This window comes from Marmota monax, unplaced genomic scaffold (genome assembly GCF_021218885.2).
Source record: "Marmota monax isolate L192 unplaced genomic scaffold, Marmota_monax_Labrador192_F-V1.1 WCK01_AAM20220418_F8-fsc00029, whole genome shotgun sequence".
NCBI lineage: Eukaryota > Metazoa > Chordata > Mammalia > Rodentia > Sciuridae > Marmota > Marmota monax.
The window spans coordinates 782022-808816 of NW_026693024.1; the positions used below are offsets into that span (position 1 = coordinate 782022).

General features: G+C 37.0%; 2 protein-coding genes across 8 annotated transcripts in view; both read right to left on the reverse strand.

Moving 5' to 3' along the window:
* The window catches only part of Exoc2 (exocyst complex component 2), a 252744-nt gene that overhangs the window by 217592 nt on the left and 8357 nt on the right, over positions 1-26795 (reverse strand). The window lies entirely within an intron of this gene.
* Hus1b (HUS1 checkpoint clamp component B) lies at positions 1828-26788 on the reverse strand. Its single transcript, XM_058582344.1, has one exon. The coding sequence runs from the start codon at positions 8768-8770 to the stop codon at positions 7931-7933; it is 840 nt and encodes a 279-aa protein (XP_058438327.1). The 5' UTR covers positions 8771-26788; the 3' UTR covers positions 1828-7930.

Consider the following 26795-nt stretch of genomic DNA (forward strand, 5'->3'; position numbering starts at 1 on the left):
GAGTCTGAGGTGAGGCAGAACATCAGGGAGGAAGGATATAGTAGAGAGAGGAAAGGTATAGTCGAGGAAAGCAGCTCAGAACATGGCAACCATGGCAGGAAATTGCACTCACCCAAGGACAAAATCTAAAACACAAAGGCACAGCCCCAGTGTTCTACTTCCTCCAGCCAGACCCTACATGACAACAGGTACTGCCCAATTAATCCTTATCAGTGGATAAACCTCTTATATTCTAATCATTTCATCTCTGAAAATTCTCTCACACATGAGCTTTTAGGGAACACTGCATATCTAAACTGTAACAGGTTCTGATTAAAGGGTTTTCAAGGGTTATTTACCAACATTAAAGAGTTTACAGGAGTTAGTTACTTTTAATATTCCCAAAAGTTTTCTTTAATTCTTAAGTTACATAAAAATAAAAAGTTACCAAAAATTATTCTTTGGTATTCTTTTGAAACATAAATATATCACATTTTAATATTCTATAAATCAACACAGAAATCCAACTATTAATCAGAAATCATAAGACAAAATTTATTTTTAACATTTGATAACAGCAAAATGCACAAGCAATCAATAAATGAAACTTTTTGCGGGGTGGTACCAGGGATCGAACTCAGGAGCACTTGGCCACTGAGCTACATCCCCAGCCCTATTTTGTAATTATTTGAGACAGGGTCTCAGCAAGGTGCCTTGCTTTTACTGAGGCTGGCTTTGAATGTCTGATTATCCTGCCTTAGCCTCCCAAGCCACAGGGATTACAGGTATGTGCCACTGTACCTGGCTCAATAAACTAATTTTAAATAATAGACATACTAGATGATTTAATAGTTAAGCTTACATAAAGCTTTAGAAATAAATATTCCTTTAAGGAGACATTCTATTGTTAACCCTTTAAACATGCTTCTAAATGCAGAGAAGAGTGAAAAGTTTGTTTTGAGTACATGCCTGAGAACTATTATAAATTGATAAATGTGAAATTCAGGTAACATATTAAAAAAATTCGCCAGGCATGGTGGCAGATGCCTGTAATCCCAGTGGCTCGGGAGGCCGAGACAGGAGGATGGAGAGTTCAAAGCCAGCCTCAGCAAAAAGCAAGGCACTAAGCAACTCAGTTGAGACCTTGTTTCTAAATAAAATACAAAATAAGGCTGGGGATGTGGCTCAGTGGTTGAGTGCACCTGAGTTCAATCCCCAGCACAAAAAAAATAAAATAAAATTTCATGGAACTGAAAAGACATTTGGCCACAAAGTTCTAACAACCATTTAAACAAATAGACATTATGTTGCCCCAAAGATACTACAAGAACTGCAGGGAAATACTAAGAAAAGGTTGGATAATTAACCTGCTTCATTAATTAATACCTACAAACCAACTCTGAACAAAGGAAAATGCTTCCTTCAATTGCCATGGAAAAGTAGGCCCTCAATGAGTAGTGATTTAATTATCTTGCTGGCACTATTAAGTTGTGACCTCAATTGCACAACACAAATTGGGTAAGCATGTGGCTTCAGTGGATTACTTTCAGTATCTGGTCTAGTTCACATAAAGAACCAAATTTTCTTTTTTTTTTTTTTTTTTTTAAAGTTATAAGTTCTTGTTTTATTCATGCCTTTGCTAAGAGAAGGGTGAATCCTTTTTTTTTTTTTTATTGGTTGTTCAAAACATTATAAAGCTATTGACACATCATATTTCATACATTAGATTCAAGTTGGTTATGAACTCCCAATTTTACCCCAAATACAGATTGCAGAATCACATCGGTTACACATCCACATTTTTACATAATGCCCTATTAGTAACTGTTGTATTCTGTTACCTTTCCTATCCTCTACTATCCCCCCTCCCTCCCCTCCCATCTTCTCTCTCTACCCCATCCACTGTAATTCATTTCTCTCCTTGTTTATTTTCCCATTCCCCTCACAACCTCTTATATGTAATTTTGTATAACAATGAGGGACTTCCTCCATTACCATGCAATTTCCCTTTTCTCTCCCTTTCCATCCCACCTCATGTATCTGTTTAATGTTAATCTTTTCTTCCTGCTCTTCCTCCCTGCTCTGTTCTTAGTTGCTCTCATTATATCAAAGAAGACATTTGGTATTTGTTTTTTAGGGATTGGCTAGCTTCACTAAGCATAATCTGCTCTAGTGCCATCCATTTCCCTGCAAATTCTATGATTTTGTCATTTTTTAATGCTGCGTAATACTCCATGGTGTATAAATGCCACATTTTTTTTATCCATTCATCTATTGAAGGGCATCTGGGTTGGTTCCACAGTCTAGCAATTGTGAATTGTGCTGCTATGAACATCGATGTAGCAGTATCCCTGTAGTATGCTCTTTTAAGGTCTTCAGGGAATAGTCCAAGAAGGGCAATAGCTGGGTCAAATGGTGGTTCCATTTCCAGCTTTCCCAGGAATCTCCATACTGCTTTCCAGATTGGCCGCACCAGTTTGCAGTCCCACCAGCAATGTACAAGAGTACCCTTTTCCCCACATCCTCGCCAGCACTTGTTGTTGTTTGACTTCATAATGACTGCCAATCTTACTGGAGTGAGATGGTATCTTAGGGTGGTTTTGATTTGCATTTCTCTGACTGCTAGAGATGGTGAGCATTTTTTCATGTACTTGTTGATTGATTGTATGTCCTCCTCTGAGAAGTGTCTGTTCAGGTCTTTGGCCCATTTGTTGATTGGGTTATTTGTTTTCTTATTGTTTAATTTTTTGAGTTCTTTGTATACTCTGGATATTAGGGTTCTATCTGAAGTGTGAGGAGTAAAAATTTGTTCCCATGATGTAGGCTCCCTATTTACCTCTCTTATTGTTTCTCTTGCTGAGAGAAAACTTTTCAGTTTAAGTAAGTCCCATTTGTTGATTCTTGTTATCAACTTTTGTGCTATGGGTGTCCTATTAAGGAATTTGGAGCCCGACCCTACAATATGTAGATCGGCGCCAACTTTTTCTTCTATCAGACGCAGAGTCTCTGATTTGATATCTAGCTCCTTGATCCACTTTGAGTTAACTTTTGTGCATGGCGAGAGGAGGGGATTCAGCAAAGTGGCAGGATATAAAATCAACACGCATAAATCAAAGGCATTTCTGTATATCAGCGACAAAACTTCTGAAACGGAAATGAGGAAAAACACTCCATTCGCAATATCCTCAAAAAAAATAAAATACTTGGGAATCAACCTAACAAAAGAGGTGAAAGATTTATACAATGAAAACTACAAAACCCTAAAAACAGAAGTAGAAGAAGATCTTAGAAGATGGAAAAATATACCCTGTTCATGGATAGGCAGAACTAACATCATCAAAATGGCGATATTACCAAAAGTTCTCTATAGGTTTAATGCAATGCCAATCAAAATCCCAACGGCATTTCTTGTAGAAATGGATAAAGCAATCATGAAATTCATATGGAAAAATAAAAGACCCAGAATAGCAAGAGCAATTCTAAGCAGGAAGTGCGAATCAGGCGGTATAGCAATACCAGACTTAAAACTATATTACAGAGCAACAGTAACAAAAACAGCATGGTACTGGTACCAAAACAGGAGGGTGGACCAATGGTACAGAATAGAGGACACAGAGACTAATCCACAAAGCTACAACTATCTTATATTTGATAAAGAAGCTAAAAGCATGCAATGGAGGGAGGATAGCATCTTCAACAAATGGTGCTGGGAAAACTGGAAATCCATATAAAGAACCAAATTTTCAAATAGAAATTCTCTGTTCCCCTTGTTTCCAGAGAAACAGTAGTATGACAACTATCAATAATTTCCAGTGACATTAATATTATAGAAAAGATGATTACTAGTGATTACTAGAAATATCAGACTAACAACAATCTTTGAAAATGACAGTTTTGATTAACAGAAGAGTATAGGCTAGTATGCACACAATCAGAGTCGAAAGAGACTTGATCCAATTAATATTTAGTCTTGTCATCTGAAGAAAATGTAACTCAGAGATGTCAAATGACCTTTACAAAGTCACACACTTTATTAGCTTTAAAACAGACCTTGGTTTCCTGATTCAAAGAGTCTAATATCACTCTTCTATACTACCTTGTGTACCATGAGGTCCTTTGTATATATGACAAATGAGATAAGAACTTTGGCTGTTTCTCAGTAATCTGTGGCTCTGGCTCATTCTGATGTGAAATTAGAATACCTCTGGTCTCAAGGCAAAACTAAAAACTAACAGAGCATTTCTAATTCACTCTCAATTTTCAAAATCCATTTGCAGTCATTTATCAAGGGTCATATTCCTAACTACTTTACCCTCAAAGTTTATCCAAATAAAATAAAGTAATACCTGGGAAAATAATAATGATGATGATAATAATGTCTGAGAGTGACGATTCAAAAAGTGTGATCTACTTTGAAGAGTATAGGTCTATACCAGACACACAAACCAGGAGGCAGGTAAAAATCTAGCTGTTCATATGCAAAAATAATATCTATTTCCTTACCACCTATTTCCTTAACCAAGGACAAATCACACTTTAAGGAAGACCAGTAAGCTATTTAATTTAGAAATACAAGAATATGCTTTTTTATACTGTTGTAGCCACTGCCTGCCGAAGTATGCACTTTTATTTGTGGAATTAATAATAGAGATTTCTCAACACTCTTCCAGTTAAAAATATACTACACTCGAGGTAATGTTTTTATTAAATGTAATGTTTTTATTAAAATCACAAATAAATAATTTGTTATTGCTCTCATAAGAGAATCATGTTAATTTACCAAGTATTTTTCAACTGTCTGACCTGAATTGGAATAAACAGAACTAGGAGCATCCTTATAGGAATGAATCAGCTAACAGACACTTGTCTGATTTCTTTTGATATTGGTAACCTATTCATATACTAAACATACACTCAAGAACGATTAAAAGAAATACAAGTCTGTTATGTAGATAAGCTTACTACAGCTTTTAGCAAATGATATCTACTAGGACAATAATATTTATATTGAGATGTCCACTTTGGGATATAAAGAAGAACTTTAATACATTTTGTCAATGATTTATTTTCTGTAGATAAGAGTGAAACATAAAAGACACAGTGTTTCCTTGCTTCTCAGTAGTAGTGTCTCCCTGAAAGATACAAATGAGAGAAGCTGAAATAATTTATAAACCTGATGCCTTGGGTTTTTTTTTTTTTTTTTTAATATGAGACTTGTTTTCTGTATAAGTATCTTTTACTCTCTCTTTTGGTACCAGGGATTGGACCCAGAGGTGCTTAACCACTGAGCCACATCCCCCACCCATTTTATTTTTTGAGATAGGGTCTCCCTAAATTGCTTAAGGCCTCACGAAGTTGCTGAGGCTGGCTTTGAACTTGCAATCCTCCTGCCTCAGCTTCCCAAGCCACTGAGATTACATGCGTGCACCACTGCACCCACCTAGAAGTATCATTTTGTGGCAAATAATTTCATTCCTCCCTGAAAAAACAAAGACACCATCAAACAAAAGCAATATGGCAACACTCTTCAAAAAACATTTGAGATTGTTTTAATGTAATTTTGCCTTTTTAGGTAAGTGGTACATTCACAAAGTACTATAGATTCATCTTAATATAAGTACTTCCAAACTGTTTAAGGCTTGATAGAATAAGCTCAAAACATAAAGATCTATGAAGAGTTTGGAGACTGGTTTCTAAAATAGATCTTGGCTTAGCCAAACGCCCCTGGTCACTTAGATGTTCTGTGAAACTGTTTCCTCAACTACAAATAAGGTGATTGGATGATATCATCTCTAAGGCATCTTTCGGTTTCTGTTTCTAATAGAGTCTTATAGAATTAAGCATTTAAACTCAATAACTAATGTATATATATGGAAATGAACCCTTCTTAGCTTTTCACAAATTAAAAACCTATAAGAACATTGTTATTTTAAATTTATAATTTATAAAATTTTTTGACTACCATTAGAATGATGTGAACTTTCAAGAGCTATTTAGATGGCCTTTTGCTATTTCCATAATCTAGCTTAGTAAATAACCAAATTATCTCTAGCTTAGTAAATAACCCAAGTTGAAAAAAAACTTATCCTTCCCTTTTTCAAAAGTTCCACTGCATAGACTAGGCTATAAAACTTTTGACAGACACTTTCTGTTCATGAATTACTAAATTATAAAAATTCACCAAATTAAACTTCACAAACCATGAGATTTCTCATTTCCCTCAGTTTCTTTAAATACATAAAAAGGAAGAAACAGAAAGAGAGACTGACAGTCTAATGGAAAAACAGAGGGGAGAGAGGATGAAACAGTCAAATAAAAGATGACAACTAAAGCTTGAACACTCCAAAACAAGAAAAGAAAGAAGAGATGCCACAAATAAATGCAAGTCCTGTTTATGGTACAGAACAGAAAAAAAAACTTCAGAGCTTAGAATTTTCTATGTTAAAACATTTGTTTTTCACTTTCATGTTTAAAGTATATGAAAATTCTGATAAGAGAAGAGGATTTTTTTAGTGGCTTTTTAACAATTTTTTCACAGCTTAGACATTAATGGGCTCAATTGACTTGACTAGGTCCAATGTTTGTGTTCCTTCCATAACAACACAGATGGAACCAGCAAAACAAATTTAACTGTCTTACCACCAAAACTAATGTGTAAATATTCATTTCTGATTAAAATATAGTCAGGAATTTACTGAGTATGCAAAAATAAAGACTTCCAAGGTACACAGGATCTTACTGAGCAAGCTACTAAAAAAATTAAACTAAAATTTAATATAAAAGAATATGACCAATTATGTGATATTATTCCATCAATATACCAACCTTTTAAATCTCCTCTCCTTTTTCTCAAAATAATGAAGGATGAAGAATTATTTCCTAAGTGGAGCTCATTACTATGGGGGAGCAAATGGAAACTTGGTTTATCCAAAAGTTATATAAGCAACATCTTGGTTCACATAAACTTAACTATTTCCTTGATTCATTATATGAATACAATACATATGAAAAATAAACCTAATAAAAAGCAATTCAAACTATATAGATCATACATCCAAAAATAACATACAGTTGACTATTTAACCAATATGGGGGTTATTAGTGCCAACCCCTGATGAGCGCCAACCCCTACAAAATCTGTGTATAACTCTGAGCTTCCCAATAGAAAAAGGAGATTAAAATGAAATTTACAGTAATACAAAATATACTAGAGTTGATTTTATACAGTTGTAATACTTCAGCTTTATATTTCTATCAACTACAAATGGGACCATGTATGGTATTTATGCGTGTAAGTTTTCATTCATTGTAACTAATAGATTCATGGATATTTTATGGTGCTAAAAGATAAAAGACTTATCTACATATATTTTATGTATTTGTGACATTTTCTTCCTCATTTTTTAATATATTTCTAGGCTAAGCACCTCCTCTATGAATTTTTCAAATTGCTGCAAATCTACACACAAAAAAAATCTGCATATAAGTGGACCCACACAGTTACCATTCAAGGGCCAACTGTACACTAATATCTCCTTTAACAAAATACAGTTTCTTACAAAGAACGTGATGTACACAAATGCTGGATGAATACCCTTATTTTTAAATATACTGACTTCTCTGGATTAAGCAAAGTCTTTCAGAAAATGTTTATTTTATTTTAAAAAGAGAAAAATACCATTCTTCATATTAGTATTTTATAATAATGACAAAATTGTTTTAGGATTTAGAGGTATTTCCATTTATTTTGTTACAATCCCTTTTCCATCTATTTCACCAATGATTGTCTTTAATATCAATTTTGCAAAGGAAGCTCTCAATGAAACATATACCCTCATAATCCACTGAGGGTACAGACTCAATTGAATTAACTCAAGGTCTATTTCAATTATGAAGAGATCCTAAATTTTGTGATTTTGTTGTTGTTTTTAATCCAGGCTGGTTGAATTTTTTATAAGGCAGGAATGAAATACTGAAGAGAGACATCTTCATGAACCAAAACAAGATGAAGAAGAGTATTGCTCAAAATATTGCATAAGGCCGTTGTGGGATTTATCTGCTGTCCCTCAAAAAACTGCAGAAGTTTCCTATTCTCTACCCGCACTTGCACCATGCTCTCCGGGTCTCTGTCTTGGGGCACGCTATGAGCAGACTTTAAAGGATTTCCAAGATTTTTAAAATAACTTTTAATAGATACTACATCAGTTTCTATACTCAAGTTCATTTTACCATTTAGATTTGCTTCCACCAGCACGTTATCGCCCATGTTGGCCATCCTTTCCACAATGCTCTTCAGGGTCTTCAAAGCTGGCAGATAAACACTCACATCAGAGACTTGAATACTGGGCTCTGGGTACTCTTTCCACCATCTTCTGGGAAGCACCCTCACAGGTAGATCATGGACCATCACATGGGTGTGCCCAGTGCGTGATGCCAGCTCTACCGCCACTGTGAGGCAGGGGCGACGCTTGTTGGTCAGCTGGATTTTCAGGGAGGCAGCATTTCCTGCACTTCTCACAGCTCTGTACAAATGCTCTGATATCAGCTCTAGATAAATCTCATTGAGCTCTTCAGAAACACCTTCCATGTTAAACTGGTAGAAGGAGGCTCCCCGCATCACTTTGCACCACAGCCTGGCCTCTCGGGTGGCCCTGGGGCCTGTAGGACCAAAGCACAGTTTGTCTTGGCACACACGGAGCACGCAGACCTTTGCCAGCTTTGCTATGGTGCCACTGACCTGAATGAAGAGCTCTATAAAGCCCTTGTTGGTGATCTTGGCACGAAACTTCATGCTGCCGGGTGAAGAGAGTAGCCACTGCGCTTTCCAAAGAGAGACGCCTACGGCTGCACCCTTTTCCGGTTCCCCAGGTGCACCCACTTGCCCGCCCTCCCTCCTGCCTCTAGCAGAGCATGCACTGGGTTCCGCCTACCTACAGGCCCCTTTGGTGTAGAGCTACCAAAGGGGGCCTCCCTGGCAGTTCTCACCTGTCTTCTACTGCCTCTCTTACAAAAAAACTTCACTGTTCCCACTCTGGGTATAAAAAGGATAGTTTTCCATTGCATAAACTTAATGAAAATTCTATATAGTATGAGGAGAATTAAAAGCATCACTCATAACTAGGCCCTTTTTGATCTTTTTTGGCTTATACCCAGTACTGTCTTCTTCAAATCAGGACACACATTGTGTTCTCTTATTAAAAAAAAAAAAAAAAAAAAAAAATTATACCATACTAGACATACACATTACAACCTGATTTTTACACGTAAATAGATAATGGGCATACTTCCATGTTGTTAAAACACAAATTTACGTCATTTTCATGGCTACTTGGTTTTTTATTATATGATCACTTATTCTACAACTGACATTTAGATGATTTTCAATTTTTTTCCTACAATAACACAAAACAATGAACATTTTTGTACAAAATATTTTTGTCCATTTTCCCAACTATTTCCTTGCATTAAATTCAAAGAGAACTAAAGATACACATTTAAAATTTGACTACCACCAAACTGGCATGTAGAAAGCTCTAACAACACAACCTCCCATCAGCACAATTCATTTTATATACAGTAATGTCATGGGTAAAATAAATGGGTTCATTCTGCATTTTAAGTGCGCGAATTCTACCTTCATGGTCTTCGCCTCTTTTTATGAAGCTTATGTTTGTTGATGTTTAAGGTCTCTCATAAGAATATTAGCCCTTTGTCCTTATAAACATCTCCTGAAGTTTATAGTGCTCTTTACCCTTAGGAAATAATGAAATAATGAATCTTTATATACCAAACCTATTGAGCTTTTCTTCACTACTAAAGTGTCTGTGGATGAAGGTGGCCCCCTGCTAGTCATTGCTGTGAGAGGAAAAAGTTAGAGGCATACCTTCCAGAAAGTTCTACTGGTCCTGATCAGAGTTGTCCAGCAGGGAAGAGGTTTCTTTTGAAAGATAAACCTTGAGCACAACTGGTATTACCAGAGGCTCCAACACTGCTGAGGGTGCTATGAGTGGAAGGGACAATCACAGGGCTGGGAGACTGCTGGGGTTGGGTAGTCTTCATCTCTAGATCAAAGAAGGGACTATCAGGAAGTCTGTGGTGTTGACCTCCCACCCTAACTCCCAGTCCTCCCAAAGATGCTAATTTCCTATTATAGAACCAAATAAAGGTAGGGATGGCAGGCTTGTTGCTTAGGGCTACAGAGACTGTACGGTCTACCTTGAATGTAAAGAAGGACAGCAGTAATTTTGAAGATCAGCAGAAGGCAGTTGCTTCATGGTGTGGTGGGCCACTCCAGCTGAGGTGTCACAGTCCCAAAGTTGACAGCCGGCTTCATCTTATTCCTGGCCCACAAATGAGTCCTGAATCTCATTCCATTCATAGCCCATGCACAGCATCAACTCAGTCAGGCTGGAGGTCATGGTAGTCAGGAAGTGAATTGATGTAAAGCTTTAGTTCTACTTTATGGCCCATATTTGCCCATAGGTCCCTCAGGATTTCCCCTAAAGTGCATCTCTCGAGCTGGGCATGATAGAGCATGCCTGGAATCCTAGCAACTCAGGAGGCTGAAGCAGAAAAGTACAAGTTCAAGGACAGCCCTGGCAACTTAGTGGAGACCATAGCACAAAAAATAAAAACATTAATGATGTATCTCAGTGATAAAGCACCCTAGATTCAAACTCCAGAACCAAATAAATAAAGTGCCTCTCTCACTGGTGTTAAAGATTAGGAATTCCACAGACACATAAAAAGTAATCCTCTTACACCTGTTTATGCAATGTTCTACCCATTAAAAGGCAGTATCCAGTGATGACTCCTAGGCTCTCCACATCTACCATAAAGCCATTGTACTTTTGGACCTTTAATAATTCTGGAGTAGCATAAAGAGGGCTGCCATAAAAGCTTGTTTGCAAGAACTAATACCAATACTCTTCAATTTATTTCAGGAAATAGAAAAAGAGGGAGTACTTCCAAACTCATTCTATAAGGCCAATATCACACTGATTCCAAAACCAGACAAAGACACTTCAAAGAAAGAAAACTTCAGACCAATATCTCTAATGAACATAGATGCAAAAATCCTCAATAAAATTCTGGCAAATCGAATACAAAAGCATATCAAAAAGATTGTGCACCATAATAAAGTGGGATTCATCCCAGGGATGTAAGGTTGGTTCAACATTCGGTGATTTAATCAATAAATGTAATTCATCACATCAATAGACTTAAAGATAAAAATCATATTATCATCTCAATAGATGCAGAAAAAGCATTTGACAAAATACAGCACCCCTTTATGTTCAAAACACTAGAAAAACTAGGGATAACAGGAACATATCTCCATACTGTAAAGGCTATCTATGCTAAGCCTCGGGCCAACATCATTCTAAAGGGAGAAAAATTGAAGGCATTCCCTCTAAAATCTGCAACAAGACAGGGATGCCCTCTTCCACCACTTCTATTCAACATAGTTCTTGAAACACTGGCCAGAGCAATTAGACAGACAAAAGAAATTAAAGGAATAAGTATAGGAAAAGAAGAACTTAAACTAGAATTATTTGCTGACGATATGATTCTATACCTAGAAGACCCAAAAAACGCCACCAAAAAACGTCTAGAACTAGTAAATGAATTCAGCAAAGTAGCAGGATACAAAATCAACACCCATAAATCAAAGGCATTTCTGTATATCAGTGACAAATCCTCTGAGAAGGAAATGAGGAAAACTACCCCATTCACAATATCCTCAAAAAAATAAGATATTTGGGAATCAACTAACAAAAGAGGTGAAAGATCTATACAATGAAAACTACAGAACCCTAAAGAGAGAATTCAAAGACCATAGAAGATAGAAAGATCTACCTTGCTCATGGATTGGCAGAATTAATATTATCAAAATGACCATACTACCAAAAGCACTATACAGGTTTAATGCAATTCCAATCAAAATCCCAATGGCATTCCTCATAAAAATAGAAAAAGCAAACATGAAATTCATCTAGAAAAATAAGAGACCCAGAATAGCTAAAGCAATTCTAAGCAGGAAGAGCGAAGCAGGTAGTTTCGCTATGCCAGACCTTAAACTATACTACAGAGCAATAGTAACAAATACAGCATGGCATTGGCACCAAAACAGGCCAGTAGACCAATGGTACAGAACAGAGAACACAAAGACTAACCCACAAAATTACAATTATCTTATATTAGACAAAAGTGCCAAAAACATGCACTGGAGAAAAGATAGCATCTTCAACAAATGGTGCTGAGAAAATTAGAAATCCATATGCAACAAAATGAAATTGAACTCCTATCTCTCACCATGCACAAAACTTAACTCAAAATGGATCATGGACCTAGGAATTGAACCAGAGACTCTGTGTCTAATAGAAGAAAAAGTAGGCCCTAATCTTCATCATGTGGGATTAGGCCCCGACTTCCTTAATAAGACCCCTATAGCACAAGAATTAAAAACAAGAATCAATAAATGGGATGGATTCAAACTAAAAAGATTTTTTTTCTCAGCAAAAGAAACAATCTGTGAGGTGAACAGAGAGCCTATATTCTGGGAGCAAATTTGTACTTCTCACACATCAGATAGAGCACTAATCTCTAGGATATATAAAGAACTCAAGAAGCTAAGCACCAAAAAAACAACTAACCCAATCAATAAATGGGCCAAGGACCTGAACAGACAGTTCTCAGAAGAGGATAGTCAATCAATCAACAAATATATGAAAAAATGCTCATCATCTCTAGCAATCAGAGAAATGCTAATCAAAATTACTCTAAGATATCATCTCACTCCAGTCAGAATGGCAGCTCTTATGAAGACAAACAAAAAGTGCTGCCGAGGATGTGGGGGAAAAGGACACTTCATACATTTCTGGTGGGACTGCAAATTGATACAGCCAATTTGGAAAGCAGTATGGAGATTCCTTGGAAATCTGGGAATGGAACCATCATTCGACCAAGCTATTCCTCTTCTCGGACTATACCCAAAGGACTTAAAAACAGCATACTACAGGGACACAGCCACATCAATGTTTATAGCAGCATAACTCACAATAGCTAAACTGTGGAGCCAACCAAGATGTCCTTCAGTGGGTGAATGGATAAAAAAAAAAAAAAAACGTGCATTTATACACAATGGAATATTACTCAGCATTAAAAAAGAACAAAATCATGACATTTGCAGGTAAATGGATGGCGCTGGAGAAGATAATGCTAAGTGAAGTCAGCCAATCCCAAAAAAACAAATGCCAATGTTTTCTCTGACTCATAGTGGGGTAGGAAGGGAGAGCATGGGAGGATTAGATTAATTCTAGACAGGGAAGAGGGGTAGGAGGGAAAGGGAGGGGGAAGGGGATTAGCAAGGATGGTGGAATGTGACAGTCATCATTATACAAAGTACATGTATGAAGACTTGAATTGGGTGTCAATATACCTTATATACAAACAGAGATATGAAAAATTGTGGTATATATGTGTTTTAAGAATTGTAATGCAAAAAAAAAGTACACGTATAATGGCATAAATTAACGTGAACATACTTTATATACAGAGATATGAAAAATTGTGCTCTATATGTGTAATAAGGATTGTAATGCATTCCACTGTCATCGCGTATTTAAAAAAAAAAGAATCAATAAAAATAAATAAAAGCTTTTTTGCATAAGTAAACAGACTATTGATACCAAAGTCTTCAATTTTTATGTTCAGGCTAGCATCTTCTACAGTTTGAATGTTAAATGTCCCCCAAACTCCCATGTGATAAAGGCTAGGTCCTCAGAGTGGTGCTACTAGGAGGTGCTGTGGACCTTTAAAAGATGCAGTCCAATGAGAGAACCTTAGGGCACTGAGGACGTAACCTCAAAGGGGGATTGTGAGACCCTAGTATCTTCCTCTTTTTTGTTTCTTGGGCCATTTATAAGCCATTTGCTCTGCCATGTGCTGTGCTTTTTGGTTTAAAAACAAAAAATTTTCAAAAAGAAAGGAAGGAAACCCCAAAGGACTTCTTGTTTATGTGGGATTTAGAAATTAATATTTATCAATAAGGTAAATTAAACCTTCTCATTTTTTAGTAGTCTTCTCATTTTTTAGTGTGAAAATACAATAATTTGGGGGTTTTAAAGAATTTATAATGTTTATAATTGAAATAATTCCTTTATAATTTTGAAGGATTATTCTCAAAATAATTTGAAAACTGGCATCACAATACTACAAGATATCTTCTTACATAAGACACAACAAGATACACTACTAACATCTTAAAGCAGAGGAGAAGATAGCATTCATCATATTTTCATTGCTAATTTACAATTTTGCCCAGTCTTTGGGATAGATTTCTTCCTTGAATAAGCCACAGAACTCACTATGCCCACTATGGTATCCCACTGCTGAGTGTGTGTCAAAAAAAAAAAAAAGTTCTAATTTATTTTTTTTATAGTCAAAATGCATTATACTCTGTGTCTTTATTATTTAGCATTGTTGATGGGGTTCTGGGTAGTGGGCATAGTGCCAGTACCTCAAGGGAAAGAATCAAGAAGTCCTGTCTCTTATTCCTTCTCTACTACTCTTTATGTGGAACAAGTTTCTGACCTATATCATTTCCTTTTCCTCTAAACTTTTATCATTTTAACTTTCCACCCCCCCCATTAGGGGAAGTCTTTATTTCTCCTTCAAATTTAATGACCATCAAAGGCATTCTTCATTTCTGTGATTTTATTTCTACTATATTTATTCTTTTCTTAAAGTTTTCACTCATCTACTTATATTACTTATCTGTTATCTGAATTTTTCCATTAGAGCCCTTTGTATTTTTCCCATTATATTTTTCCACATAATCAGAGTGGTTTGAAATTCCTACATTACTAATTCTCACATCCCTGCTACATTTACGTGTGGTTCTAATCCTAGATCTATTTCTTCAAACTGTGTTTTTAGTCTTTTAGTATGCCTTGTAATGTTTTGTAGAGGCAGGGACCTTTCTAATGTATATTTGCCTTCCTAGTAGTATATGGAACAAAATTTATCTTTAAAAAATTCACTCATGGCAATTATCATGATCACTGATGACTGTTCTGAGTATGTTTCTGGGTTATTGCTTCAGACTACAGAGTTTTATGGACATGCTTTTTATAGTCACTTGACATCAGACTAATATCTGACTTGATGTCAGATTCTTATTAGGTCAGGGTGCCAGCCTCGTGTACATCTATTGTCTTTTCCTTCTTATTTGTTGCTTCTAAACTGCTGCACTGCTTCTAGATGATCACTGTTTTCATTAACCCTCCTGTTTTATCTTGTTCAATTCAGTTCTTGAGCATTCCTACAAAACAGGAATCATATGGAGGAATCATGAGGTGCCCAGAAGCTCCTAGCTTCATCTAAGCCTCGCTGAAGTCAGGAAGAATCCCAAACTTCTTGTTAACCTCCTCCAAGGTTGGGGTTCTCCACTGTTGCGCTAGTCACAGTGTTATAGTTTAGATATTAGTTGTCTTCCAAAAGTTCATGTGAGACAATGCAAGAAAATTTACAGGTGAAATCATAGTTATGAGAGCTTAACTTAATCAGTGCATTCATCCACGAAGAGACATTAACTGAGCAGTACCTATAGGCAGGTAGGATGTGGCTAGAGGAGGTGGGTCACTGGGGGTGTGCCTTTGGGGTATATATTTTATCCTCGGTGAGAAGAGCTCTCTTTCTCCTGATTGTCATGTCCTGAGTTGCTTTCCTTCATCATACCCTCTGCCTCAACTCAGGCCCAGAGCAAGGAAATCAGCCATCTATAGACTAAGAACTCTGAAACTAAGTGCCAAATAAACTTTTCTTACTAAAATTGTTCTTCGCAGGTCTTTTGGTCACAATGGAGAAAAAGCTGCCCAAAACACAGAGTTTGGATCAGACCACTCTTTGTGATGGATACTATCCTCCTGTGCATTGCAAAATGCTAAACAACATACCTACCCTCAACTCACCAAGTGCTAGCAGCTCCCCTCCAAATGTGATGATGAAAACTATCTCCAGACAATTCCAAATGACCTCATTCTGAAGGAACAGGAGTCACCTTTAGTTATGAATCAGTGCTCCAGTGATTACAATGTGCCCAGAAATCTAGGTGTTTAGGATAAGACTATCTCTTCTGGGGCGACTACACTACCATTGGCAAGAGTAAAGAGCAGGGCCCAGATTTCAGTATATGCCCAGAAAGACTCCACTCCCTCTTAAACTCACAGCCTCACCACGATGATCATCCTTAATTATTTGTTTACCTTGGTCATAGGAATGTCACGGAAGGACTTCCCAAAGAGGGGGGCCTCAACCCAGAACAAGTAGGGTCATAGGCATACATGACAAAAAAAAAGAAAAGAAGTTCAGCACACACCAGTCAAAGCCACTGATTTATTTAAGAAAGCAAATAAACATTCAAAGGAGAATGTGGATTATCTCAAGGGAGAGACATTTATCAGAATACATGAAGAAATACAGACTTAACTGAGAATGCCAGCCATCTTGAGTGAGAAGGTTTGGGAGTAAAGCAAGGAATACACATTCAAGGGAGAACGAAGGCCATCTCCAGAGGGAAAGAAAGCAACCCCTTGGTGTGGGTTATTAATATTTATAAAGGGACATTTGCTCGGAGCTGGGCTAGAGGGTGAGCCAGGGAGGAGTTATACAATTTCCTGCCAGTTTTTGCTGCACTTGCTTATCACCTTCATGTTACTTTTTGCAGGCAAGGGCACAGGTTAAATGATCAGGCCAAGGGCATAGCTATTCATATTGCTCATGAATGCTTGTTTTGCATTTCAATTACTCATGGATGTTTCCTGCATTCCAATGGTTCTTGGGTGCTTCTCTTTTGAGACTCAGTCTGTCTTTCCTGTATCCCCAAATTTAACTCTTGGAGATCCTGCACAACCAGACTCTAATCTATAAAATCTGACCATTTTTTTCCCTGTCTAAAATAAGAACAAGCAGACTCTGAGGGCCAGCCTCTGGCTGTGATGCCCTTTCACTCCAATATCTGCATTAGCCCTCTACAACTCCAAACAGGGAGGTGTGATGTCAAAAAATGACCAAAGAGTATTAAGAGCTGGTAAGAGTAACTTCCTATAACTTCCTTAATCCAAAATCCATATTTAGAAAATGAGAGCAACATTTAAAATGGACTTCAATGTTCAGCCATTCCTGGGTCTGAAAGTCAATTCCACGAAATAAAGAAAGTCTCAAGGTTGAATGTGGGAAAGAAGCAGGAAAAAAGCTAAATATATTTAGAAATTCTTAATTCCTTAATTATTCTAGGGGGGGATCTGGTCACAGTAATAGCATTGTTTCTTTGGAAGTTTCTGTATCAACGGAAGAATGTGAAATGAATGGATTGTGAGAGAGATAATGTATCCTAATCCTAGTTTAAATGGACTGAGGTAACTATAGGCAGGTGGAATATGGCTGGAGAAGGTGAGTCACTAAGGGCATGCCCTGGAAAGGTACATCTTCCCCATGGCTCCTTCCCTGCCCTCTGCTTTCTGATCCCACCATGAGCTGAGCAGCTTTCCTCTGGTGGGCGCATTCTCCATAATATGCTGCCTCACCTTGAATTCAGAGCAATGGAGTAGGACCTCTATGGTCTGAGATCTCCAAAACTGTGAGCCCCAAATAAACTTCCGCATTTAAACTGTTCTTGTTGGGTATTATGGTTACTGTGATAAAAACTCTAATTATAAACTGGTACTGAGAATGGGGTCATTTTTCTGAACTGGTTAGCAGGAGGAATTTTGAAAGGTTTGGAAATGTAGGTTAGAAGCTTTAGAATAATGAGCACAGATTATGGGTGAACACCAGAATACCAATAGGAATAGACTGTGTTTATGAGGCTTCTGAGGGAAATGAGACCACACATGTTGCATTCTGGCAAATAATCTGGCCACATTTTGCCTGTGTCCTCAGATTTTGTGTGTGGGTGAATCTAAAAGTAAGACACTAATTAATCTGGCAGAAGATATACCAAGATAGCACAGCTTTCCATCAGTGGAGTGGATATTGCTTAAGCTTTTAACCAGGATTACTGTGAGAATTGGAAGCAAAAAAGCAGAGCTAAAATATTTTTTAAACTTGCAGTTTGGCCAGAAAAGTGCATGTAAAGCTGAGGCCAAGGAAGGTGTGCTTGTTGAAGAGATAACAATCCCTAAAAAGATGCTAAGTATTTTGCACAGAGAGAATGGAGGGCTTCTCAGGTATTTACAAGACCACACCCACTGCAGGCTTCAGGGTACAGAAGAGAAAATTCCTTAGAGAAGAGATTACAAGGTGTCCTGTTAGCACAAGGAAGCCTAAGAAGTTGTTCCACCATGCTGAGCAACATAGGCACTCTGAGGCCACTTGCAGCTATGATTCCAGGGGACCCAGATACTGGCAAGCTGGCAGCAGACCTTGGCATTATCCAGGTGGTGCTTGTTTTGCAGGAATGTAGGATGCTCAAATTAAGGGGTCATGAAGACTTCCAATAAGATTTCAAAGGAAAGCAGCCTAGGAGGCCAGGCAAAGTGTAGCAGCATTAGAGTTTCTTCAGGCTGCCCCTGGGAGGGTGATGCATGAATATGTGAAGATGAAGCCAAAGGTGGAATGGAGAATTTATGGATGCCAGTAATGTGGACAGTCTGCCAAGGAAAACTGTTGGCTGTGGAGAGTGTCAGATTAAAAGAAAGGCCACGTGAGCTACAACCAGCAAGGTCAAATGGACAGGACTTCCCCACCGCTTTGGAAATAACACCTCACAGCCATGTGTCCTAGATGCAGTATGCAGAGTTATAGGAAGTGTTTGCAAGCTGTGTTTTGGTATTGCTTTTGGCCCCTCCCTTCTTCCTATCACCCTATTATAGATTAGATGTATGTTAACTTCTTTTTGATATTTACAGGGGCTCATAGCCAAGAGTTTTCTCACAAGAATGTAAAATGACTAGGCTGTGAGAGCTATAACCTGATCAATACATCCTAGTTTAAGCCAAAATAGTCATTTATCCAAGGCAGATTAATGACAGAACACAGATAGGAAGATCCAGCATACCTGACCCCTCATTTTTCCAGAGTACAAGAAGAAAACCTAGCATCACATTACCCATTACTTCTGAAATTTGGGACTCTGCACATGTTTTCATGGTGATTCTCCAAATCCTCACACTACACTTTTTGGTTATCTTAATTCCTTATTCAGTAGGCTAAAGTTTTCATGTGTACTGCAGAGTTACAATTTGAGGTATGCATTTAGGAATAAACAGGGCTCATGCCTTTATTTACAACATTTTTCTGACTGTAGGTATAGTTCAGTGGTTGAGCACTTACCATATGCAAGGCCCTGGGTTCAATCCCCAGCACCAAGCCAAAGAAACAGAAAAATGTTATTTTCAATTGATAAAAAGAAACAATACAAATATTAAGTGAAGGATACAAGTGGCCATTAATCAACAGATAACCAATCTTCGACACCAATCAATAATAAAAGCAATATTACTTATTGAATCATTATTATATCCATACATGTTTCTATGGTCTCACCATGTGATATCTTTTTTGGGGGGTACCAGGGATTGAACTCAGGGGCAATCAACCGCTGAGTCACATCCCCAGTCCTATTTTTTATATTTTATTTAGAGACCGGGTCTCACTGAGTTGTTTAGTGTCTCACTTTTTGCTGAGGCTGGCTTTGAAATTGTAATCCTCCTGTCTCAGCCTCTTAAACCTCTGGGATTACAAGCATGTACCATGGCGCCGGGCCCCATGTGATAACTTTTAATCCTCACAATTCCTCTATGAGAATGGCACATTAAATACTTTGCCTATTATTCCATTACTAATTCTGGCAGAGCAGGATTCCCACCTGGCAATTTGGCTTCAGCAGGTGAGCTTATAAACACAAACACACACACACTTACACACACACACACACACACCCTCTCTTCATGTTGTCCTTCATGTGTAAAGTATTTGCCTGGCACTGGCATGCTTGAAGCTTGAGTTCAATTCCTAGGACTGGAGAGAAAAAAAAAAAGGAAGTAGGGCACCACAAAGGAAGTTTTTCAGAAGTGTAGTTACCACCTCCCTGATCAGCTCTTCAGTGGGACCATAAAGCATAAGTGAGAGATACTAACTGGCATTAAGAACACTACCAAGTTTTTTAATCACTGCAAAATCAGATGGCTTACATGAGGTAAAGAACACTTGTATCACCAACACCCCACTTTGGCCACACAAACCAACTTATTCAGTTCTGAAGAGATGCAAGAAACATTTACTTTGGAGTCAGAAGACATAAATTCAAATCCTATCTATACAACATAATCAGGGCCCTTTAATCTCTTATCAATTTTCTCATCTGAAAATAGGAATAACAACTAACTTCAGAGGTATACTGAGATCATACAGTACTAGTATTAGTCATGTATCAAAAGCTAACTATAAGTACACTCAGGAACTAGATAAATCATTAAATGTACTTTCATTCTGGAAGGCTGGATAAGAACGGCTATATAGCAAGATGGTTTTAATCTGGCTTAAAACAAAAAATATTTTAGGCCAAGAATAAACATGGAACTCTTGCCACATACCCTGATTAAGAAGCAGGGCAGAAGAGGCTGGAACCAACATAGCAACCATAAGAAATCACCATTATCTCCAAAGAATCTGGTATATGGGCTCTGCATCAAATGGGCAAAGTACCTTAAAGCTACAGTAAGGCATTTCATCATATGATGGGAAAATTCGAAACACTTTTTTTTTTTTTACTATTAGACACAGTATAGCCAAAATTAAGTATAACTTCATTCCAAACAAACAAATGCTTTATTTTCTTAGCATCTTATTTTCTGTATATTAACCTCAATCCCCAAAATGTTTCAGTTATAGTCAAAAGCATAATTTTCTTGCTTGCTGATATAGTTTGGATCTGGAATGCCCCCCAAAAGACAGTGTGTTGAAGGCTTGGTTCCCAGCTGGTGGTGCTACTGGGAAGTGATGGAAACTTTTGGAGTTAGAGGAAAGAAACTCCTGGGGGTATGCCTTTGAAGAGTTTATTTTGTTCCCAGCACTTTCATCTTCCTTCCCCACCACCCCCAGCTCTGCTTCCTGACTGCTAGAAAGTGAGCAGTTTTGCTCTACCACATCCTCCTCACCATGATGTTCTACCTCACCACAAGCCTTCAACAATGGGGCCATGTAACCATAGACTAAAATCTCTGAAACTATGGACCAAAATAAATCTTTTCTTGTTTTGTTTTTCTCCTCATGTACTTTGTCACAGCAATGAAAAGCTGACTAACACAAATTACTCCAAAAATCCATAGAATTAAAGAATTTCTAGTTATTTGAAAGTCAAATATAATTTTAATTAAACCAAAAGACCTAGACAAACATAAAGTAAATGTATATTACAGCTTTCAGAGTAGGAGGACAGAGAAGCACATCTTCTTTAGGTTACTTAAAGAGAGACAACCAAAATTGAAAAGCAAAAAGGAAGTTTGAGAAAATATTCAATATCACAAAATATGAGTAGACATAGACACCTCACAAAGTTCAATAAAAATATAAGGCCCTAAAAGAAAAGAAACAGAGAAGGCAGGGTAGACAATTCACAATCAAGGAGAGGCAAGGAATAAGCAAACGTGAAAGAAATCAATATCAGAGAAACACACAAAAACTGAGATTCCATATTGTCTATTAACACAAGATATTTAAGACAATCATGTCTGTCTGCTGAATCTATGTAGCGTTTCTATGTTACAAATCATTCTAACACTGAAAAATAAGAATTTGCCAATATGTTTCAAAGACACATATTCCTGAAAGGTGAACAATGATTCAAATAACCCAAGCCTGGTGATTATCAGGCATGAAGAATCCCAACAGATATAGAAATTTTCTATAACAAGTGGTGAGAGGCATCCAAAACAACTAGAAAATGAAGTAGGTAAAATGTGAAGGTCCAATCAAGGAAATACTAATGCAGTAAGTGAAATGTTATTAAAAACATATGCAAGACCAAAAAATACTTATAACAACTTAGGGGGAAAAAAAGACACAAATGTTGACAGTTGGATAATATAGGGAGAGAGAGAGAGAGAGAGAGAGAGGAGGGAGGGAGGGGAGAGGAGAGAGAAAGGCAATAGAGACACAAAGAAATAGGTAGAAGCTTCTGGAAGGAAATATTCTAAAATGGTAAGTGATTTTATTAATCACTTAAACAGCTTGGACACAGCTTGGAAACAGCGTGGGGCTGGGGTTGTGGCTCAGTGGTAGAGCGCTTGCCTAGCACGCGTGCAGCACTAGGTTTGATCCTCAGCAACACATAAAAAAATAAATCAATAGTTATTATGTCTATTTACAACTAAAAGGGAAAAAAAGAAAGAAAGAAAGAAAGAAACTGGTAGTGAGATGTAATGGCATGCACCTCTAGCTTAGCTACTGAGGAGGCTAGGCAGCAAGATGTCTTGAGCCCAGGAGTTCGGGGCCAGCTTAGACAACTCAGCAAGACGCCATCTCAAAAATAAAACAAAACAAAAACAAGTAAACAAATTCACAGTTAATAAGTAGTAGAGTTGCAATTCAAAGTCAGGCTCTAGTTCTATTCTGATCTGATTTTCCCAGTGATTTTTTTTTTTAACTTTCTATTATGGAAATCATAAACTTAACAACAAGAAAGATTAGCATAGTGAACTTCCATGTTTACATCAACCAGCTTTTAGCATTACGTCTATTTCAACCACCCCATCTCGTCAAGTCCTTTTCATATTTTTGAAAAGGTACTTTAAAGCAAACTCCAAACACATTTCTTCCACAAATATTTTGTTTTGTATGTCTACAAAGGACTCTGTAGTCAGCCCAAGTTCATTTTTTCCATAGTCTCAAAAAAATTAGTTGATGTGTTAGAAGCAGGATACAACCAATGCTATTTAAAAAAAAAAAATTATACAAATATATATGCCTGATGAATACAGAGAAAGGATGAGAAGGATGTGTAACATTAAGAAGGGGCTAACATTGAGACAATAAGACTGTAAAAGGGTAGAGGCATCAGGGAAAAAATGTGTTTAGATAAATTTCTAAAAGTACTGTTTTCCCTGAGTCAACAGCACGGATGTAATTTTTAGAAATTTTAGTATTTTTAGAAATGAATATAATTTTTAGAAATGTAGATAGGTTATATACTGCACAGAAAATTCTAATCCCAGAGCACCATGTGGAGCAGCCCTTCTGGAAGGGGGTATAAGGCAGTGAATAGACAGCTTCCTTAGGAACACTGACCACATGATGACTCCTCTTGGCAGTTCTGCCTCATAATGGTTTTTTGTTTGCTTGCTTATTTGTTTTTGGACTTGTTCCTTTCTCCTACAAGTTAATTATCTAAGAAAGGGATTATAACAACTACAATATCCCCTACATTAAAGAAACAGGTGGGTGGGTGACAAAAAGAATTACTGTGTCAAGCTCCTTGACAAAGTCATCCTCAGTGGGTATGTCTAGGACTCTCATCCTATGTGTGCTTCTCTAACATCTAGCACAGGGCCAGACACTCAGTAAATTAGTGGTTGAGCTACACAGATCTCAGAACACATCAACTCTCTAGTTTGACTCTTCTTTAGATTCCTCAATAACAAAACTACAAACCTCAAAGGCCATGTGAAAGCCCAGCTATGAGAAAACATGAGATATGGCCTTTCAAAGGGATGTCAGCTAGATTTCTTCTCCTTCAGGACAGATGTTATTCCTTGATTCTGTACTATGTCCCATACAGTTTCTTAAACCAATAAATCTGTGCCGTAATAGTTATCATCAAAACTATCACAGAAACTGGGAATACCCTAATTACATTCTAAAATATACCATGACAGCTTCTCTTGATTCTCAATACAGAACATGCCACAGAAAAGAATTAGATGAATCCAAATTAACCACAAAGATCTGAACAGAATAATCCCTTTTCTATGTACCATCTTTGGGTGAAAATGGTTCAAGCTCAAATGTGATCTTTAATGGTAAGGTCCAAAAGGTGAAAAGATTAATAATCTATTAATACTTCTGTACAAAATTACCTAAAAATCAGAAATTCTAATTGATAGTTGTAGATCTTTGAGGCAATATGTATTTCTTGTAACATGGAAAAATTTTAAATGTTTAAACTACAATTAATTTTACCCCTTCATAAATCTTTCTATAGATTTATTTTTAACCATTCTTTATCCCTATAAGAACTAAGCCAAAACTGTTTAGTTTGCTTTTTAAATTTAAAACATCCATATATAAAAGAGGAAAAGTCAGTGGTAAGAACATATAAAAAGATTCTTGATTTTCAGTTTTAAATAATAAAATGTTCAGAGGGTGTTTTTATTTTTTTTATTCGAAGATAAATTTGTCTTCAACAGAAATGTACTTGAAAATGTTATCATTTACAATGCTGTCCATCTGCTGTGGTTCTACAGTTTCTCTACATTTCCATGAGAATCAGTTGCCCTGGAAAACAGTTAAGTTCCCAATAAGCAAAAGCCTGATCCTTTTCAGGCTTATTCTTCATTCCTGGAGAATTCAACCCAATAATGGGTAAGGTAGAAATAGAGGGATTCAGCTCAATCAGATTTTATTAGTTTAGTTCTACATCACATTTTATGCAACCAATTAGCACTGACATTGGTCAACTCAGAAAAGGCTAGGAACAGGTACCAACTATGCTACCCCTAAAGTGCATGTCATTTCTATCACTTCTATCAAAGCCTAGAACATTTCACACTTCCAAGTTTCCAAAATACAAGTACAATAAATACAAATACAATACAAAATGCAAATACAATAAATCATTTCTATTTATGATTATTTAACTATAACCATCATTTATCAATATTTTCTGTTTATAGAAAGAGAATCTTTACTTCTTAGGTAAATATCATAGGGTAATGACTTCATTTTGCCATAACTGACATAAAAGGCACATATTTTATAATTCCACTTAAATGAAAGTTCAGAATAAATAAAATCATAGACACAAAAAGTAGATCAGGGTTGTCTGGAGGGAGGATGAATATAAAAGGATCGATAATGAGTTCAGGGTTTTCTGTGGGAGTAATGAAATGTCCTGAAATTAAGACAGAGATGATAGCTGCATAATTTTGTGGATATACAGTGTTTCAAAATTCTTGTGAGCATTAGATTAACATTGTTACCACCAAAGATACAACCCCCTCAATTTAAAAAAAAAAAAGAAATATGAGATGATAGCATTAAAAAAAAAAAGTATTCAACACTACTAAATTCCAAGTCAGATAAAACAAAGGAAAATCTCGGCCAATACTAAGAAAGGCAAAGACAGAGAAGGCTTTACCCTCTCCTAGATGGAACTGAGTTCATGTTTGAAATTTAGGACTAAAGATAACAAAACAAAACAATAAAAGCAGCAGAAGTACTAGTTATATATATATTGACTCCTTTGGAAGATCAAGATGTTAGTAGCCCAGATTTTCTAGCACTCTCTGGACAAGGCATCAATAACACAACTCCAGCAAGACTACCCTGGAAGAAAAAGAAGTGAAGAAGCTAAACAGTGGCAAATCCCAACTGATATTAAAAGTCTAACGATGTTTATTCAAATAACAAAATATTTGACAATCTCAACGAAAATGTTCAGGAATGAGAAAGGAAGAAAATCATGAAAATATTACTAAGCTATTCATAATGAAAGAATTTTTTTAAAAAAAAGATTCTGTCCTAAATTTATATTATGACATAAAAACAAAGTTCATTTGTCTCAACTTGCCAAATCTTTATGATGAAGTAAACCAATATCACTGCTGACAAATATAATAACTACAGTAAACGGGCATGCCAAAATCAATGTGGATTTTCCAAAAAGGTCAAGAAATCAGCTGTCAGCTTAAATTGGTTAATTTCATTTAAATTGTTCAAAATGACAGATGTCACCTAATTCCAAGATTCTTTTACATGAGCACAGTTGGATTAATTTGATCCAAATTCTGTATAATAGCTTTCACAATTTCTAAAAATACATCAAAACTTTGTCACTTATCTTACAATTTCTGCTTTATTTCTCTAGTTCTATCTCAAAAGAAATTTCTGCAAGGCCATATATCTTGACATAGTGAAAGCAAAATAATCACAGCACTCAGCAGTGCCATTAACATTTCTGAACCACAAGGGATTAAACAGGCAGATGCTATGGAAAGTGCCTGTCGGGAGAGGCCAGCCTAGAGTTCAGACTGCACCACAGCTGTGAGGGATTGAAGCTGCTAGCTGTGGAATCAAGCTTAGAAGAAACCCTGGGCACAATTCCGGCATCCGAAATAAATTAAAGTAAACAGTATTGCTCTCTCTCATCCACCCTGTTAGCAACCTCTCGGCTGAGATGGAGACCACACACTCAGACCACACAGCGCCAGCTGAACTGCCTCGCACGCAACATCTACAAGCTGTCACTCGGCAGAAGCAGAAAGGTAGAAAGGGAGGGAGGAAGGGATAAGGGGATGGGAGGAAGAGGAGGGGGAGGGGGACAAAGGAGAGTCTCCTCTATGTACTGCTGGAATGGTGTGTGGTTTGAAGGAGCGGGGGAGGGGTGGAACCATAAACCTCTGAGAAAACAAGCTGGTCATGGCCTTGTGTAGTCTTGACCTGTTCCCCTGTACCAATTTAGTAGCTGATGAAGGATTAACAAAGCATCCATTTAACATCAATTAACCTCCTATCCATCACAGGTCAAAAGAGAAAATTACCATTATTAAAGCATTTCACTAAAGAAAGACAAAAGGTGACTTTTTTTATAATGTATA